The sequence below is a fragment of the Podarcis filfolensis genome, assembly GCF_964270895.1.
Source record: "Podarcis filfolensis genome assembly, chromosome: 4".
Taxonomy (NCBI): domain Eukaryota; kingdom Metazoa; phylum Chordata; class Lepidosauria; order Squamata; family Lacertidae; genus Podarcis; species Podarcis filfolensis.
Window position 1 is genome coordinate 51,154,869 of NC_139607.1, and position 18,014 is coordinate 51,172,882.

At 41.4% G+C, this 18,014-nt stretch overlaps 1 protein-coding gene and 1 long non-coding RNA gene across 8 annotated transcripts in view; both read right to left on the reverse strand.

Annotated features, from left to right (window-relative positions):
• The window catches only part of LOC310760414, a 234,572-nt gene that overhangs the window by 10,397 nt on the left and 206,161 nt on the right, over positions 1 to 18,014 (reverse strand). The gene's annotated exons all lie outside the window — the stretch shown is intronic.
• Positions 1 to 18,014, reverse strand: part of KCNJ15 (potassium inwardly rectifying channel subfamily J member 15) — a 36,695-nt gene that overhangs the window by 10,397 nt on the left and 8,284 nt on the right. For 3 of the 6 annotated variants that reach the window (XM_083608801.1, XM_083608799.1, XM_083608800.1), the window contains exon 2: positions 17,849 to 17,920. Coding sequence is in view for 3 of the 6 variants with exons in the window: in XM_083608796.1 (XP_083464922.1) it covers positions 8,591 to 8,607 (17 nt within the window). In the remaining 3 variants the exon portion in view is untranslated. Of the gene's footprint in view, positions 1 to 8,590; positions 8,729 to 10,999; positions 11,058 to 17,848; positions 17,921 to 18,014 lie in introns of all 6 variants that reach the window. The other 3 variants (XM_083608796.1, XM_083608798.1, XM_083608797.1) reach the window with 2 other exon arrangements.

The window sequence follows — 18,014 nt, forward strand, 5'->3', positions numbered from 1 at the left end:
TTATCCTCAAAGGCTAGTTGCATCCCCACCTCCTCCCTCCAAGCTTGACTGACTTCTGCCTGGAAGCATGAAAGATTGCATTCTTTCCAAACCTCTGCTTTGTTTATTCCAATATTCTCTGTCGTAAGACTGGATATTCCAGTTAACTCGCAGAAATGTGCCGTCCACTTTCTTAGCCCTGTCAATGTCACTTGATGTACAGTGGGGCCAATGAGCTCTCCAGCCCAATTTTGAACTGAGATGATTTTTTTTTTCTTTTGCCACATCAGTCATCAAATGCTCCCCTGCTTTTCTGCTGTGACACAGAACAAAAATAAAAGAATGGGTATCTCTTTTCCACTGCCATCTCATACGATGGGTACGGAATAAATAAATGATCTATTTGTGGGGAACATTTCCATGAAAATTGTGAAGTTGGGGTAGGACAGAGATCGCAATAAAATAGATGCCTATATCCCTGGAAGATATGGGCAGGGCAGTGGTGAAGCTGGATTATTTTGTACTCTGGACTTAATGGTCTTATGATGGTGTTGGTTAGAGCTATAAACAGCCATGCAAAGCCAACAATTATCATTTCTCTTCCCACACCAACATTCCATATTTTACAACTGATATGTTTGGAGGAAGGGAAAGCTTGCCAACACTGCTTAACAACAACAACAACAACATCTCTGAGCACGTGCAGTTTTGCATTTGAAATGCACTTGCCTCGTAGCACCTGATGATTACAGGAATTGTAGTTTGGCAAGGTGCTGAAAATCCCAATGCTTGCCCTGTCTGTTGTGCACAGAAACATGATCATAGAATTAGAGTTGGAAGGGACCCCGGGGGTCATCAAGTCCAACCCCCTACAATGTAGGAATCCTAACTAAAGCATCCATGACAGATGGCTATCCAACCTTTGCTTAAAAACCTCCAGTGAAGGAGAGTACACAACCTCTCAAGGGAATCTGTTCCACTGTCAAACAGCTCTTGGGGTGACATACAGTGGTACCTCAGGTTAAGTACTTAATTCATTCCGGAGTTCCGTACTTAACCTGAAACTGTTCTTAACCTGAAGCACCACTTTAGCTAATGGGGCCTCTTGCTGCTGCTGCGCCGCTGGAGCACGATTTCTGTTCTCATCCTGAAGCAAAGTTCTTAACCTGAAGCACTATTTCTGGGTTAGTGGAGTCTGTAACCTGAAGCATATGTAACCCGAGATACCACTGTATACTAGTTTATGGCTGGTGTGTCCATATTTCCTGAGCTGATTGTGTTTCTTTGAGCAACATTTTGCAGTCTGTGGCTCAGTTACTTGTGTCACCCATGTCTTACTAACACAAGTGTTTGTGGCAGGCACTAGCTAATCTTAATCAACGGATAAACTTCGATGTTTTAAAATACCTTCAGCATTTAAAATAGCTGTGCTTCCTTGCAGGCATATAAATATATTCCAATTATACATTTGCCAAAAAACAAACAAAAAAACCCCAGTTTAACCTCTTGGATATCAAAGAATGTTCATATAGTTCTGTTTAGAGCCTTCTGTTGGATAGAAGGTTAGTGTATCAAATAATATCTTATGCCTTCATGGAGACTTTACGGACAAAGCATTCAGCAAATCCAATAGGTTTATGGCATATGGCTTGTCATCATAAACTATTTATTTTAGCAGTCATCTCAATTGATTTGTGTTAGATGTATGAGTGGGCGAAGCTTTTAGGATTACAGTGGTACCTCTGGTTACGTACTTAATTCATTCCGGAGGTCCATACCAAACCTGAAACTGTTCTTAACCTGAAGCACCACTTTAGATAATGGGGCCTCCTGCTGCTGCCGTGCTGCCGGAGCACGATTTCTGTTCTTATCCTGAAGCAAAGTTCTTAACCTGAAGCATTAGCGGAGTCTGTAACCTGAAGTGTATGTAACCCGAGGTACCACTGTACTGCCACAATCCATGCAACAGTGAAAGACTTGCAAATTGCTATTGTTATTTAGTGACCAAAGAGCAGGCTGTATTACATTTGATGTTGGTTGACCAAAATTGTTTTTTCATGGAAATCAAAACCGTTTTAAAATGCAGTGACTCTTACATCTGCTATTTTGTTTAGCAGCAGGAGTTCTAACAAAGCTGCTGGAATAGAGACAGCACCTTACACAAAGAATCCCCCATTCCCTGCTGCAAGCAGACGATTATTATTTTTTACGTTTTATTTTATGAATGACGTTTCCGGAGTTGCAACATTCTCAGGCCTTTTGCTTCTCTCTTGCCAACTTCCTTGAATTCGGACACCTTCACAGTGGATCTTCATTAGCACAGCTTGACATCCAAAACAGAGTTCAGTGATTTTCCACTTCTCCCTCTCTCACACCCTTGCCCCAGTTCATGCTGTGTGAATATTACCTGCCTTTTTAAGACAGAGTGTTTCTACAGATATTAGCACACTGAAGAGCTAAACTTTCCATTCCTACAGCTCCACGTGCCAGATCTCAACTGCAGGTCACCAAGAGATTTTATCATCTGCATGCCCATGCAAAAACAACACTGGGCATTTCAGCTCTGTATCAGTTTACATCTTCAAAGTGCTAAGCAAACATTAATTAATCCTAACCACAGTCCTGCAGAGAAGGCAAGTATCTATATCCCCATTTTACTTACATAGGAGGAAAGGAGCCTAGTCATATGCAGATCCCTGTAATGACTGGCTAGCGAGCCAAGAACAAAACTCAGGCATCACTCCCAGCCTTTCGCTTTCTTGCAGTGCTCTAGTTTCAAGTTTCCCCTTTCCCCTTGATTTTCGATGGGCCTCCTGCCTGGCATCACTTTCTCCATACTCTAATCTCTCTTTTCTTTTCAATGTCTGCACAGACTCCTGCTTATTAATTAAGAGTGACACAGAGACAAGTGCCTTGTCCCGCTACCCCCCAGTCTGGTGATCTGTTAAGCTCAGCACAGTCATTCTCCTGTCCATTAAAACAGCTTGCCCAGAATGGTTGGTCTTTTCTACCGCTATCTCTCGGCTTCTTCACATGATGCAGCAATCCATGACATCATGGAGCTCTCTGTGTGCATGAAGGCTCGTTTGTTTATCGTTCTTAAAAAGCATATAGGATAGCTATCAGTGCTACAGAGAATAAGGCCCCCATCTGCACTATATATTTGAGGCAGTATCGTACCACCATAAGCAGTCGTGGGAAACTGTAGAATCCCAGGAAGTGTAGTTTGGTAAGGGTTCTCAGAGTTCCCTGGGAAAAGGGATTCACCGTTAAACCACTCTGGGAATTGTAGCTCTGTGAGGAGAACAGTGGTCTCCTAACACTCCTCAACAAACTATAGTTCCCAGGATTCTTTGGGGAAAACATCACATTAACAATATTCCAGCTGTTAATATGAAACCAATGCAGTATGGGCTATGTATGGAAAGTTATTACAGGTTGTGTGCCAAGATGAATAATGCCAGGCTTAACCCTGCATAACTTGGACCTAAAGATTTATGCTGCACATCACCCTAAACTGTATTGTTATAAATAATACTATTAATCACCGCTTGATAATACTATAGGCATGTATAAGTAGCACATACTTATTTGGCTTAATATCTAAACAGTGTGCCAATCACACACACACACACACACACACACACAGAGAGAGAGAGAGAGAGAGAGAGAGAGAGAGAGAGAGAGAGAGAGATTCCTGTCTTTTTATAGCACTTAGTTATTAATGAATACATTTCATGCTCCAGGACATTTTTGCCAATGGCAGGTATGGGCTAGAATGGATCCAGGAGTTCCCTGGATTCCTGGTTTGCCATCCAAAAATGGAACAAACATTGCATCATTGGGGGAGTTGTTATTTTAATGTGGATTCCCGGACTATTCAATCAATTTCAACTGCATTCAGTGGGACTTCCCAAAATTGTCTCATTGTTTTATTTCATATGCTGGCCAGCCTAGCGGATTCTTGAATCCAGACATGTATTTCAATATTTTTGGCACAATTTTGTTTTGTAGCTTTGTCGTAAATATTATGGCATGCATGGTATTTTCCGCAGTCTGCTAACAAAATTTGCAATGATTAGTCTCCCAGAGAGACTCTTCATTAATGAACTATAATTCATTATTTTGCCAGATCTGTTAGGCTTAGGGATGAGAAAGACATTCAGTATTGTTTTGTATTTAAATGTGAACTCACCTCATTTGCACTTTCTGCAACAATATGTGAGCCAAAATACAGCTATACTTCCAAATATACCCTTCTCATTTTATGGTGCAGTACATCAACCAAAAAATTACAGACTAGAGGGGAATGTGCATAAAAATTCATCTTAGCGAAAATATTATTATAATGCTTTATAGGAGGAGAAATTGCTTCCAAAAATGTATGTATTAGACAAAAATGTATAAAACACATACTAAGAGGCTGATGAATTTTCATGAGAACAAAAAATTTAAAAAAAATTGAATTCACACCGTGACCTGGAAATGTGGTGAATGGAAGGTAAGACTAGAAAACTAAGAAACTGATAATTGACAGATCCTTAGAACGGCCACCCTGAGTTGTAGCAGATACAATTTTGGTGGACTGCTACTTTTCATGTGTATGTGTCAAATTTCATTAAGTCTTTGTTTCTCTCTATATCAGCACTGCTTCAGCGTTTTAAAAGGATGCAGACATATGGCAGGGTCTCAAAAATATCACATGCAAAGATAGGAGGGAAAACTTTTACCCTCTTTAGCACACAATTTTACATCCTGCAGTTAACGTTCATTGAATTGGTTTTTGACTTCAAAACATATGAGCCATATAAAGCAGTGCTTTTTGATAATGAGTTCCGATAACAAGTTTATGACTACTTCTGAATTGCACTATAGCAGTAACACCCATAAAGGAAAAGTCATTGGAAAGTGAGGGCCTTTTTGTACACATGAAATTAAGAGTACTGCAAATACAGTACAGTGGTACCTCGAGTTAAGTACTTAATTCATTCTGGAGGTCCGTTCTTAACCTGAAACTGCTCTTAACCTGAAGCACCACTTTAGCTAATGGGGCCTCCTGCTGCTGCCGCGCCGCCGGAGCACGATTTCTGTTCTCATCCTGAAGCAAAGTTCTTAACCCGAGGCACTATTTCTGGTGGAGAACTACCTAAGCAGATTCACTGGAATGCTTTGTTTCATTAAATCTGGGGCACTTTCCCTTCCCCTCCCTTAAGCTCACAGGTTTTCATTCATAGAATAGGAGAGTTGAAAGGGACCCCAAGGGTCTTCTAGTCCAACCCCTAGCAATGCAGGCATTACATTTGCATTAGACACCTCTTACATCAGTTTCAGTGGTCTGTGCCTTCATTCCTGAGACTAGTCTTCACATCAAGATTTCATGCACATCAGAAAGGCATCTATTTTCTTCTGCACTGCCTGTCAGCTGCAATCTCAGTTGCAACTTCAGACTAGACTATATATAGTATCCGTGGGGACACACCAATATCACTGGATCCACAATGCCCAAAAGTTTTAGTAATTGTTACAACAACCTTTAAAGATCAGAAAATATCATTATCCCCATTTTGCAGATGGAGAGGATAGCTGAGGCAGAAGTTTGGCTGGTCTACCCGGGGAGTTTGCTATTAAGGTGACAATTGAACTGGGGGGTTAATGAAGACAATCCTCTTACAGCACAATCCAGTGCATGTTTACTCAGAAGTAAATGCCACTGTGTACAACAGAGCTTACTTCTAGGTAAGTGTGCATAAGGACACAGCCATTATCTATAATGCTATAATGACCTAATATAATGACCTATGGTGTTTTAGTGCACACCTGCCCATGTGTCTAATTCTACACATATATGCCAGCACTAGTTGGTAGGATCAAGCTCTTTCAGTTGCAATCCATCCAATTCCACACCCTCCCACTTCTATTCCCCACTAGTTCCCCAACATTACATTCTACTGTGGCTAATATCCAACTCAGGATGATTGTTCGTCTGCTTAACCTTCTGTGTTTATAGCTTTGTTGATAATCTCAAAGCTATCACTTTCTCTACTTTACACAGTCAGCCAATCCCCAGTAGTCTTAGTCATAGGACTCTCCCCTTGGTCTCCAAACTCAAGACTAGCTGCCCTTACATAACAAACCCATGAAGTAGATATTTTATGCAGGAGGAATTAAGGCACAATGAGTTGTCCAGGCCCACCAGGAATTTCACCCTTCAGACCACAGTGTTTTGAATTTTTATGTGTTATGTGAAGGCCACAACAAGGTCTGTATTTCAGCCAGAAGTCATCAGTGGCTGAGCATCCCCTGGCAAGATACACAAAACAAAATTGATGAAATGGATCCCAGTCCAGAGAAGGTTAACCATGACTAAGTCCCACGGGCATCAGTTGGGTTTCAGTTGGTTACGACAGATAATTTGACCACTAATTTCAGTGAGACTTGAGCATTATTAACTTCATCCAGATTGGAGCCATTGCCTCTGAGCACAGCAGCTCCTCAGGGTGGGGTGAGTGGCAAGGCATCCATGATATATGGAGTGGTATATTAGCCTTGCCACACTTTCGGAAATTAACCACTAGCCATAGCTCTCCAAACCAGGAGATTCCTAGAACATAGGATTATTCCACACATGGCATCGTCCTTGCAAATCTGTATATCACCATGTATCTCAGTTTCCTTGCAATCCTGGGGCCTTTCATCTTGAGCTATTTATTTCACCATGGAAATGTGCAGCTGTTGGCATTTGCCCTTAAAGTAAGCAAATTGCCATATGGTTGTGCAGGTGTCACAGTCACCTTGAACGACTGCCTGTGACATGAATGATGCCACATTGGCCATCTTACTGATAGAAGAGGAGTTTTCCAGTTAAAGCAACTGGTGGATTTTCTTCCTCTGAAGGTCTTCAAGCTGGACTGTCATCTCTATGGGGTGATATAACTCCGGATTTCCTGCAGCAAGCAGCAGGTGACATTAGCTGTCCTACAAGGCCCTCCAACCTTTTGATTTAAGCAACACCACTCTCTCCCCATGCCAGTTCCATTTTTATGTTATTTATTATTAGTAAAACTTTGGAGCTGAGCATCCTTGCCGCTGTCCCCAGCAGAGACACACACACACACACACACACACACACACAATTGCAACTTTCATGCAGGGGTCTGTTCACCTAAATACTAAAAAGCAGCAAAGCCCCACCACTTTGCAAACGTTCTTTTCTTCTTCTTGCAGCACAATTCAATGCAAGCTTACTCAGAAGTAGACTCTGTACAACATGCTCCTTAGAAATAGTGTTTGGCATTTCTAAGTAGCCACAGTTATATGAAGTGTGCGCCTCCTCTCCATTTTTAAAAATACATATATCATAACAAAGTCTGTTTGAATATTGTGGATTTTGGCTTTATACTTTGTTGGTTTTTTATTCCTAGGTTGCTTCCAGATAACCTGCTTAATGTGTACCCATCCGGATTTGTTTGTGGAGAGATTAAACAATGCTGTATCAAGCATGTATTGTGTTGGCCTACACTTTCCCACCACTTTCCTTACTGCAAAAAGTCCAATCATTCGTGGAAGCAGGTTTGTTTTGCAACAACTCCCAATCCATAATCTGAATATGCCAGTATGTGAGCAAATGCCATTAAAAATAATGACAACATCCATCTGTCAATCTATCTATCCACACACACATACACAATGTGGTGGGGCAAACCACACATCTCTTCTGTGAAAGAAATCTTGTGAGAATATTGCCCAGAGGCTAAAAGAAAAAGAAGAACCATGGGAGATATGTTCACTAGCTAAGCCCTTCTGAAATATTTTGGAGATAGGAAAGTCCTTCCTCACTATGGAGGTATGGAGGCAGCGATTTCTGTCCCATTCTGTGTTCCTCACAATCAGCACTTGTTTCATCTCTCCACAATTTGGCTTCTGCTAAAACCTTCCTTTTTTTGTATTTCTAACTGCTATAGACAAAACTAACATAATAAATTATGTAATTAATTATGCAATTAATTTCAATGCATATCAGTGGAAGGGAAACATCAAAAACAGTTATAGCAAATCCTGCTACATGATTGCTTACATGATTTCCATTCCTGACCTTGGGTGAACATGTGAATTGGGGCCATTTCTGCCCCTGTGTCCATTTATTGAATTCTCTGACATCCCTACTCTTCACACACTTATCTTGAAACACACCCAAAGCATAAATACTCTACATTTAAAAAAACAACAGGGTTGTACCTTGGCATGGCTTTTAATTGAAAGAGAGACATTCAATCCCTTTGTATTTTTAAGAGAAGCCTTTCCCAGTTCACAAGGCTAAACACACCCCTGTGCTAAGCACATAAAAAATATGAAAATGTTTGCATTCATTTAACACATACGCTAAATACAAAGAAACCCATGGAATGAATTGCTGTTTATGTACACAAAGGAAAGGGAATGATTAACAATCGGCCGAAATAAACTTTGGGGTAGATTGTTAAAGCTTCAGCATGGGGCCTACACAAAATCTATGGCTGGTACCCCTATCACTCATGACCACGGCTCATTGCCAGCTCTCAATTTGGGAAAGCCTTTGGTCCTTTGGGCAAGGCCCCTTTCGACGCAGGCCTACCTCCTCCTTGCTGCCATTGTCACCTGCTGTTGCTCTCCTTGCCAATGCTGCCTTCTTGTTTGCCAAGGAGAAAACTAGCGAGCTAGTGAGCAGTGCCAGTGGCTGCTTCCTCCTCCTTACTGCACTTGTTCATCCTCTCTGGAACAACAAAGGAGAAAGCGGCAACAGTGAGGAGAAGGAGCAGGAGCTAATGGGGTCTTTGCAGTGTGACATCTCTTCAAACCACTGGATACCAGCAGGTGCCTAAATACGTCAATCTCTGACACCAGCCTTGCCTCAATCAAGAGAACTACAGGTGCTCAAATTCACACTCCAACACATGCAAACACTGACTGGCCAATTCATTTCAAAGGAAGAACCTGAACAATATGTGCATATTTTTATGCATGCACATATTTATGGATGCTGCTTCTGAAAGCAGTGAATCAGAGTCCAAACCAAATCTTGTAACACGCACATGCACACACACACGTGTTGAATTGTATTTTTTAGAGGTTTTTAAAAAACTATTTAAATGTGATTTGGAGGGGGGGTTAAAAACAAAAGAAAAGAAAAGAAACAAAAACAGTACAGCTTAATGCAGAAACAGGAAGGAATGGACACTTCCAAAAGTGTCACTGACCAGAAACAGACTGATTCATCCATTCCCATTTCCAATCAAAAAAAAAATTCTGTTTACATATTCAACTGGAGTCTATAGCTTTCCTCCCTCCTTCTAAGAATTAGTACAGCTTTGGGGATCCATTAATATAACTGAGCTTGACAAATGTCCATGGTGCTTTCCTAGGACAAAAATCAGCTTGTCTTCTAGCAAAAATTTCATGATCCGTTTCTAGATTATTCTTACATATATATTTTTTCTCACCAATCTATGTATGTGGTCAATTTATAGTTTAAAATACTTTTTCACACGCACACCCATATATGTTTTCCACTGAAGTCTGTGCTTTTTCCGAGACCCACCCAAATTCCAGTACTTGGCTGGCGAATGTGCCAAGTTTTCTTGCTCTCTATGCAACGAATGGAAAAAAAATGCCCCCCTTTTTTCCATTTCTGCACATTCTTGGAGAAAGGAAGGAAAGTGCTCCAGAGGAATTTGGTCCTACCTGTTGTTTCAAATGTGAAACATGAAAGCGTCTCAGAGCAAGTAGCCTGGTGCCTGCAAGTGAAACTGTGTTCTACAAGAATCACTGAAATTGAGTATGATTTCCAGAAAGAAGCAGAGGAGAGTGACCATGTTTCAAAAGAATTATAAAACAAGAAGAATGCAAGATCCCATGATTCTTTGTTCCAGTTCAATACTATGTCAATGAGTCCCTTGAATTCATTGATGTTTTATGAGGGAGGTGAAAACATCAAAGCTCAACAGGGAAAACTATTGAGTTTTCCATAATGAAATGATAGCTTTCAGCTGCAGCTTCACATCCTTTCTTTAATGAAAAGCAAGTTAATAGATTTCAGCATTTCATGAAAGGCAGAGAGTTTGGCTGTCTTTTCCTTATGCTTGAAGCATAGGAGACAAGGGATGAATTTGTGGAAGCTGAGTTGAAGGAGGCCACATACTGGCACTGTTTTCAGATGATAACTCTCCCTTTACCTCCTGAATGGCTTTGACTTTCCAGACCAGCATGCTTGACGAGTGACCAGCTCACTGACAATGATGCTTTTCCTTCTCTGCATGGACATTGCCTGCTGCTGGATGCTAGCTTGCATTGCGAGCTTACCTAAATCTCTTTCTCACTTCTTGAAGATGCAGCCAGCATGTCAGGGTAAGATAACAAAGAAATAGCCCCAGAGGCTTCCAGCACTGCTCTAACCCATACTTCCCCCTATTTTCAAAGTCCAGAGGCCTTCTGTAGCTAAAATGACACCCACTTGAGGGAGTTATCAGCCCACAAGAGGGAACCCCGAAGTTTGCTGGAGTACAGCTTTATTTGGGTGCGGGGCATCTCTATGAGGATTGAGCATGGTCAATAGCCACATAACGCTGACCAGCTCTTGGTTGGAGGGAGAAATGGAATGCAAATAAGGCTGCAGTCCTATCTGGCTGTAGGCCCCATTAAATTCAATAGGTCTTGCTTCCACTCAAAGCAGGAAACATGCTTCAGAGCAAATAGAAAAAGCTGGCTGGAGGTGCCAGGGGATAAATGGAGCATATTTATAGATGACCTTGAAGTTCTCGCTTAGATTAGGACAGGTGTAGCATTTTTTTCCAGGACAGAGAGAACATAGAATCAAGTGCAGGAATACCAAAAAAAAAAAAAAAAAAACAGTTAGGCTATAGGGAGAGTAATAGGTTGGGGACAAATCATGGCTTAGGGTAGAGAGGGGACACACACATGGCTGCACGCCTATCAAAGAAACAAGGCTGAGGAAAACAGACAGAGAGTGAGAGGCAAAACAACTTACACGCAGCAAAACGTGCGCCCAGCTAACCAGCAGCCTCTTCCTGCTTCTTTTTCAGGGGCTGGTGGATGGGGGAGAGGGAAATAGCAGCAAATGCTGTCAGAGCCATCAAATAAAATTACTTCCACCAGGTCTCATTCTACATCCTAAGAAGAGTTGAGTCATCCTTTTGCTCTATTTTGTGTTATACTACTGCTACTCTGTGTACGGTGATGCTTCCTAAAGAACTGCAGATTGTTGCCATAGGAGGCAGGAATACCTCTTTGACCTCCCAGTCTATGTGCAGATGGAGTCACTGTGTTTATTCCCTCTTCTGAGCCGCATAACAGAGTGTGCCCCCTCCCCTGCATATCTGGTGTTGGGTAGGACTGCTGACCAATTTGGGGCCAGGGACAGCAGGCTCCTGCACATCTCAGAAATGTAAGGCTTCCCCTAGGGAAGTTTTGCTAGCCTTCTGTGATAATATGTGGCATCTTCTTCGCTTTTCTTGCTCCACTTTGTCCTCCAGAGCCCAAAACAAGGCAGCAATGCCAACTAAGTGTTCCTGCTGTTGTTTTAGTTCAAACTGTGCCCATCTAGTTCAGCTAAGCTGTGATTAATGTAATGGGAAGGAGGGGTGGCGTCTCTATAACAGCAGAGACCCCCCATTCTATGTTGCAGATACAATTCAAATCACCCTTGCCTGTGGTTGTGTGTCAGTGAAGGGCTTGGTTCCAATTATTGCAGAGTTAAATGCATGCTTAACTGTCCTGAAGCATGTGAGCAACATCTAAAAATTAGAGAAAACAATGGAGTCCAGCACAGCCAAAATCCCTTCCATGGAATGCGCATCAAAGAACCTTCAGAATGCTTTTAGAAACATAATTTGGGGATTAGGTGGTAGCTGACTATCCTTTGTTATGGAAAGTTTTGCAATGCTACATTTCAAAAGAAGACAGATGAAAACCTCTGCATTATCAATTGCACATAACTTCAGCAAAATGAGGTGGTGTGGTGCTTGTTTATTTACATTTCATGCTATCTTATCTTTATTACTGTTCTTTTACAGTCCTGTCTCTGCTCAAAAGTTCAACAATCTTGAGAACGTCGAACGCTGAGTCCTGAAACGATTGTGCTAAATAATGTAGGACTGTTCACTGTCGCTGAGCAGATTTCTACAATCAGATCCAGGCAATGGTAATGTGACAATCGTAACACATAACTGTGTTTCATTGACTTTTCCAGGACTAAAGGAAGGTGGGAACTTACTATGGTGTTTTCCAAGTCACCTGTTGCAACAGAACAACAAATATTAGCCTTTGCCAAATACTTCAGTTATGTACTAAGGCTGATGATGGATATCAGCTGAGTTGAGACTGGTGGGAACAGAACATAAACACTGATATGGCAGTGCAGCTGTGGAAAATAAGCATACAAGGAATGGCCATTAAGATTCTACAAATGATTTCTAAACCTAAATTCAAATACAGTGATACCTCAGGTTAAGTACTTAATTCATTCCGGAGGTCCGTTCATAACCTGAAACTGTTCTTAACCTGAAGCACCACTTTAGCTAATGGGGCCTCCTGCTGCTGCCGCGCCACCAGAGCACGATTTCTGTTCTCATACTGAAGCAAAATTCTTAACCCGAGGTACTATTTCTGGGTTAGCGGAGTCTGTAACCTGAAGCGTATGTAACCTGAAGCGTATGTAACCCGAGGTACCACTGTACATAAGATGAATTTGATAACTACAGTACCACAGTGTTGTTGTTCTCACACACTGTATGTGGTTCTTGACTGGACAGCATAGGAGCATCCTGAGCTAATTTATTTGTTGGTTTCCCACTTTGTTCATTGAAGGCTGCAACCTGATACCCACTTACCTGGGAGCAAGCCCATTAAACTCAGTGGAGCTTATCTCTGAGCAGCAATGTATGTTTATACTGCAAATCTGGAAAATGTGCAGTGATGCATTGAGACCTAACTGACCAGTGCTATCCAGGGAATTTTATTTTGATGTGTGTTTCAATCCTCTGCATGACACAGGAAAAACAAAATGCAACCAATATGTATGAAGATAGAGCTGGCCGGCATTTTATCTTTTCTGTATTAGAAGCAATAGCTGCTGAAATCATCTGTGAGATTATATAGTGCCTTCTTGGACATCTAGTCATTCTGTCTAGCCACCAAACCACATCCAGGCAATGGACTGGTGGTACCACAAGCAGAGTGCAGGTGCCCTGATTTAAGGTGACTGCAGCATAATATCACTACATCATCTGAGCAAATGAAGCTAAACAAAGCCTTCCCTCAAAGAAAAAAGTCCAAAACAAGCCCACAGTCACCCTCCAAGACATTAGCTAGTTTGACCTGGTGGAAAATTCCTCCCCTGGCCTAAAATATGGCTGTAAGCCTTGAGCAAAAGCCATTCATCAACTTTTTTCAAGAGAAGACTTACCTAAGGCTCCACGCTACTGATCTGCCTCTAGCTATAGAGGACCTTGATGCCCTGAAACTCAAGGAACAGTCTAGATAAAGGTAGGAAGTTTTCTCATTGTGATAGAAAGCTTAAGTAACTCTGATGGACACCAAGGGGATTTAAATTTGGCTGGATTCTGCCCATGTATCATACTTGTAGGCATGCCCTATTAGACAAACACATGGGACAGCAGAAGGTCACATCCACACCATACTTTTAAAGCACATTTAAGGCACATAGCTCTCTCCAAATAATTCTGGGAAGTGTAGCTAAGTCACAAAGGTACAATTCCCAGCACCCTTGAACCCCCAGGATTCTGAGTAAATTGCAGGAAAATATCATAGAAAGAAACCCCAAATGGGAAGACTAAAGGATGTGGCTGGGCCATGGAGTTCTGGCAGTGCAAAGGCAGACGACAGGTGCAAGCCCTCACTTAGGCTAACAGGGTGAAAGGAAGCAAGCAGCCTGCTTGTCCTTATTGGGGGGAGTAAAACAGGGGCCAGGAGTTGCATGCTATAACCATGCAGCCTTGTCCCAGTTCTGCCTCCTCCAGGATCCTTTAAGGTATGAGGGGGTCTGTCACCTTCAATCACTCATTTTGGGTGGGTAATGGGATAGTGGTGCTTCCACCCATTCAAGCAAACCTTCCAAAGGACTCTTGGAACTGCAAAGGGAGCAAAGGCGTTCAGAGCTTACAGCATCCTGAAGTGGGAAGAAGTTATGGTTGGAGATGTACAAATCATCTCTCCCTCCCCATGCTTTACCACTCTGGTTTGGGGCTAGGTAAGGAGCTTAGCTCTTCAAATCTGAGTTGTTCAACAGCAATACGGTCAGGGCAGAGCTTAATTCTTTCCCAACCCTGAACCTGGGTGGTGTAGCTATGATCTAACAGGAGAAGGAAATGGATGAAAGGATGAAAGATGAGTGGCACACATCTCCAACTCCAGTTCTCCTCTCCCTGCAATCCTCTAAACTCTTAGGGGTTGTCTGCCCCCTTCTTCACCTTAAAAGGTCCTTTGTGAATGGTTAATGGAGACTGAAGTGGAAAGCACTTTCTCCAGCACAAATTAACCTTCCTCCCACAAGCTGTGACAGAAGAAGCTCTTATGCCAAGTCAGACTCTCAGTCCATCTAGCTCAGTATCCAGGGGTCTGCAAACTTTTTCAGCAGGGGGTCGGTCCACTGTCCCTCAGACCTTGTGGGGAGCAGGACTATATTTTGAAGAAAAAATGAACAAATTCCTATGCCCCACAAATAACCCAGAGATGCATTTTAAATAAAAGCACACATTCTACTCATGTAAAAACACGCTGATTCCCGGACCGTCCGTGGGATGGATTTTGAAGATGATTGGGCCAAATCCGACCCCTGGGCCTTAGTTTGCCTACCCATGGTCTACACTGAGTGGCAACAGTTTGAGGCAGGGGTCCTTCCCAGTCCTGCTTTGATTTGCCAAAGGTTGCACCTGGGACCTTTTGACAACAAAGTATATTCTTTTCTACTGAAAGACAGCCCTTCTCATGAAAGGGACAGTTCCATATAATAGCTTATAGGATCCTGGAGCAGGGAGTCCCTAGGTTTATGGGATGTGCACCCAACCCCAATGTTTCACCCGTTCTCACACAGAAATCAGGAAAACAGCAAATCCCGCCCCCAACTTGCTGTGCTGGAGGATTTAAGGCAGGGGTGGCCAATGTGGTACCCTCCAGATTGTTGCTGGACTCCAATGCCCACCTTGACCACGGGCTCTGCTCATTGACGTTAGGGTCAACAACACCTACAGGGCACCAACATTGGCTACTACTGGTTTGATGAATGTTTGCCCCAGCCCCATTCTCAATGATACAGCAAGAGCAGGAATTTCCCCCTTATTTATTCTCCCTTCCTGGCCATTCCTCAGTGTCTCCCATGCTGTAGAAACAAAATAGTAAAGTGCTGCTTGAGTCTGTAGAAACTCATTCATGAGTGTTTCTTCTTTCCAGTAGGTTAGAAACAGAACAGCAGGGCAGCAGCCTTCAAGCACTTGACATTTAATGGGTTCTGTGAGATGGCAAACTTTGATTTTAACTCTTTAATACAGAAACTTGTATCTGGTATATTTCTGTGTTTCATTTCTGCATATAGAGAGACAGACAAAAATACTTTGGGGCAAGAGAGAAAGGAGAAATAATATAAAAACGCCAATATTTTACTTAGGTGGCTTTTTTAAAAAGCCAAAAATGATTTGAAACACACAGTCTCAGGGCAGTATGTAGAATAGTTAATTTCTGTTGTTTTTGGCTCAACACCTCAGCACCGTCTGGTACTTCAAGGTTTAGCTCTCTCTTTCTTACCAGAGGCTGCCGGCTGTCTGTGTTAGCTAAAGATATCTGGGGCAATAAAAGTGGAAGAAACAGCGCTATCTATAAAATCAGGACAAACAAAAAAGAAGTTTGGAGTCCCTGAGTTTATGATTGCCACATTGACTTGTTTCTTTGCTTGACTGAACAAGTTTAAAAGATCTGCTTTAACCTGTTTTAACCAGGATCAGATACAAAACCTGAACCTTGGACACATTTAGGTCTGTCCAAGCCAAATCTAAAAATGTGTACAGTCTTTGGATGTGTGTCTTGTGTACTTGTTAGAAGTAACGTAATTCTGGGTTGGCCACAGACAATTTGTGGTGCACCTACCTCAATGGTTCTTGAACAATTTTGGGGGTTTTTCTGAATTTTTTTGTCATCAAGAGCCCTTTTACAAATTACTACGGAAATTACTGTTATTAATCTGATTTCTTACTCCTCCCCACCCCCCTTCACCCCGAGGTCCTGTGAGGGAAGCACATTTTGGACACTGCCACTAGTTAAAGGAACAAGGTTGCTTGGCGTGATTTGTACAATTTTGTTAGATTGTGTTGTAAGCTGCCTCAGAGAGCCTTTGACTGAAAAGTGACATGCACAGAATGAAGTGGTCAACTTAGGTGGTAGAATTTTGGACCGTACCTTTTCAGAATTCAGTGGGGGTGTACATCTATGTGTCATAAATTTGACTGCTCTACATAAATGATTTCCTACATGTATTAAATTTCCTACAGCATTAAAACTTCATAATGTGCTGGCTTAGGCAATTTTTAAAGTGCAGGGAGTAGTCAAAAATTTTGCCTCTCACCTGCAACAATCTAAAGTAGTTTAGTCTAGAATTCTTAACCTTAGTATTCTGACATATTCTGTGTTATGTCTAGGATGGATCTTATTACATTTTCCCCAGATCCATCAGGATGTGCTAAATGTTTGGGATCAACACTTCATGCACACAAATTTTCAGTTACATAGATATATCATATCTCAGACAAAACAGTATCTATGTAGTTAAAGAATTCAGGTCAATGACTACTGTTTCTTTCTCTAGGCCTTGCATAATCTTCAGCATACAAATGGATGCCTGGTCATAGCATTTTTATTTACAGTTTTTTTAAAAAAACTTACAAATTAACATTGTTTAGTGAGCTTTTCTCACTTTTGAAGGTATATCAGAAATCACAAAATGCTATTGGACAAACCTAGCAAAATCAAAAGCTCTATACCCCACTATTTGTAATGGGAGAAATGTAATCATGTACTTAATTCTGCCATATAAATGAACGGGAATTGAAAGTAAGCTGTGCACTAAGATGTTTATCTAGTTGCGAACTAAGGCATTTATTTATTATGGTATTGTTTAATGATCATTCCTCTGTTTAAGATTGATGGCTTAAAACATGAATATTTCAAGATATTGAAAGTAAAGGCATCATGATTTGAACAGCAAAAGGGCACAATTTATATCAATAAATCAAAGAGAAAAAGGTTAACCCGTTGAAGTTAAAAATAGCATACATCTTCCTGTTTCGCATTAAACATCTAGATCTGTTGTTTTCTGGAATTAGCACAATGTGGAAAATATTAATTTCGCTATAAATCTGTTTTAAGGCGTACGTTCTAAAAGGGGATATATGACTAAGTTGCCGCAAATTAATGGTGGGCTTTGCAATTCTATCTCACTTTTCATACGCTTGGAAATAAGACGGTCGTATTCTTCATGCAAGTGTTGTTTATTTTATGCCTCCTTATAATTAGTACAAAAACTCTTGTGGAATAACTTCTTATGCACATAGTTAATAGAGACTTTAAAGAGTTCTGATCGAGTTAAGAAACACAGCAATTAAAGATGATTTTTTAAAAAACCAAAAGGAAAAGTGAACAGATAAACAACACCAGGGTATTTGAGCAGAATAAGCATTTGGAAACTCTTTTTAAAAACAAAAAAAACCCAATGGCCCAAGAAAAGGACTGGCAAAGTAAAGTTGAGGGATTTATCACCGTCACCACCCTGTAGCACCTCAGATCATCAGGATAACCCATCAAGACTACATACCTTTATTTTTCTTTCCCCAGACAGAATTTCATCAGCACTCAGCAAGCTTGGCTTCCCAGATAGTTTGAGTAACTTTAAAAGGGATTTAAAAAAAAAAGAAATAATCAGGACAAGTCTTAATCATCAGCTTTGCATTTCTGTGCAATGTTGTTCAGCTATTGCTAAG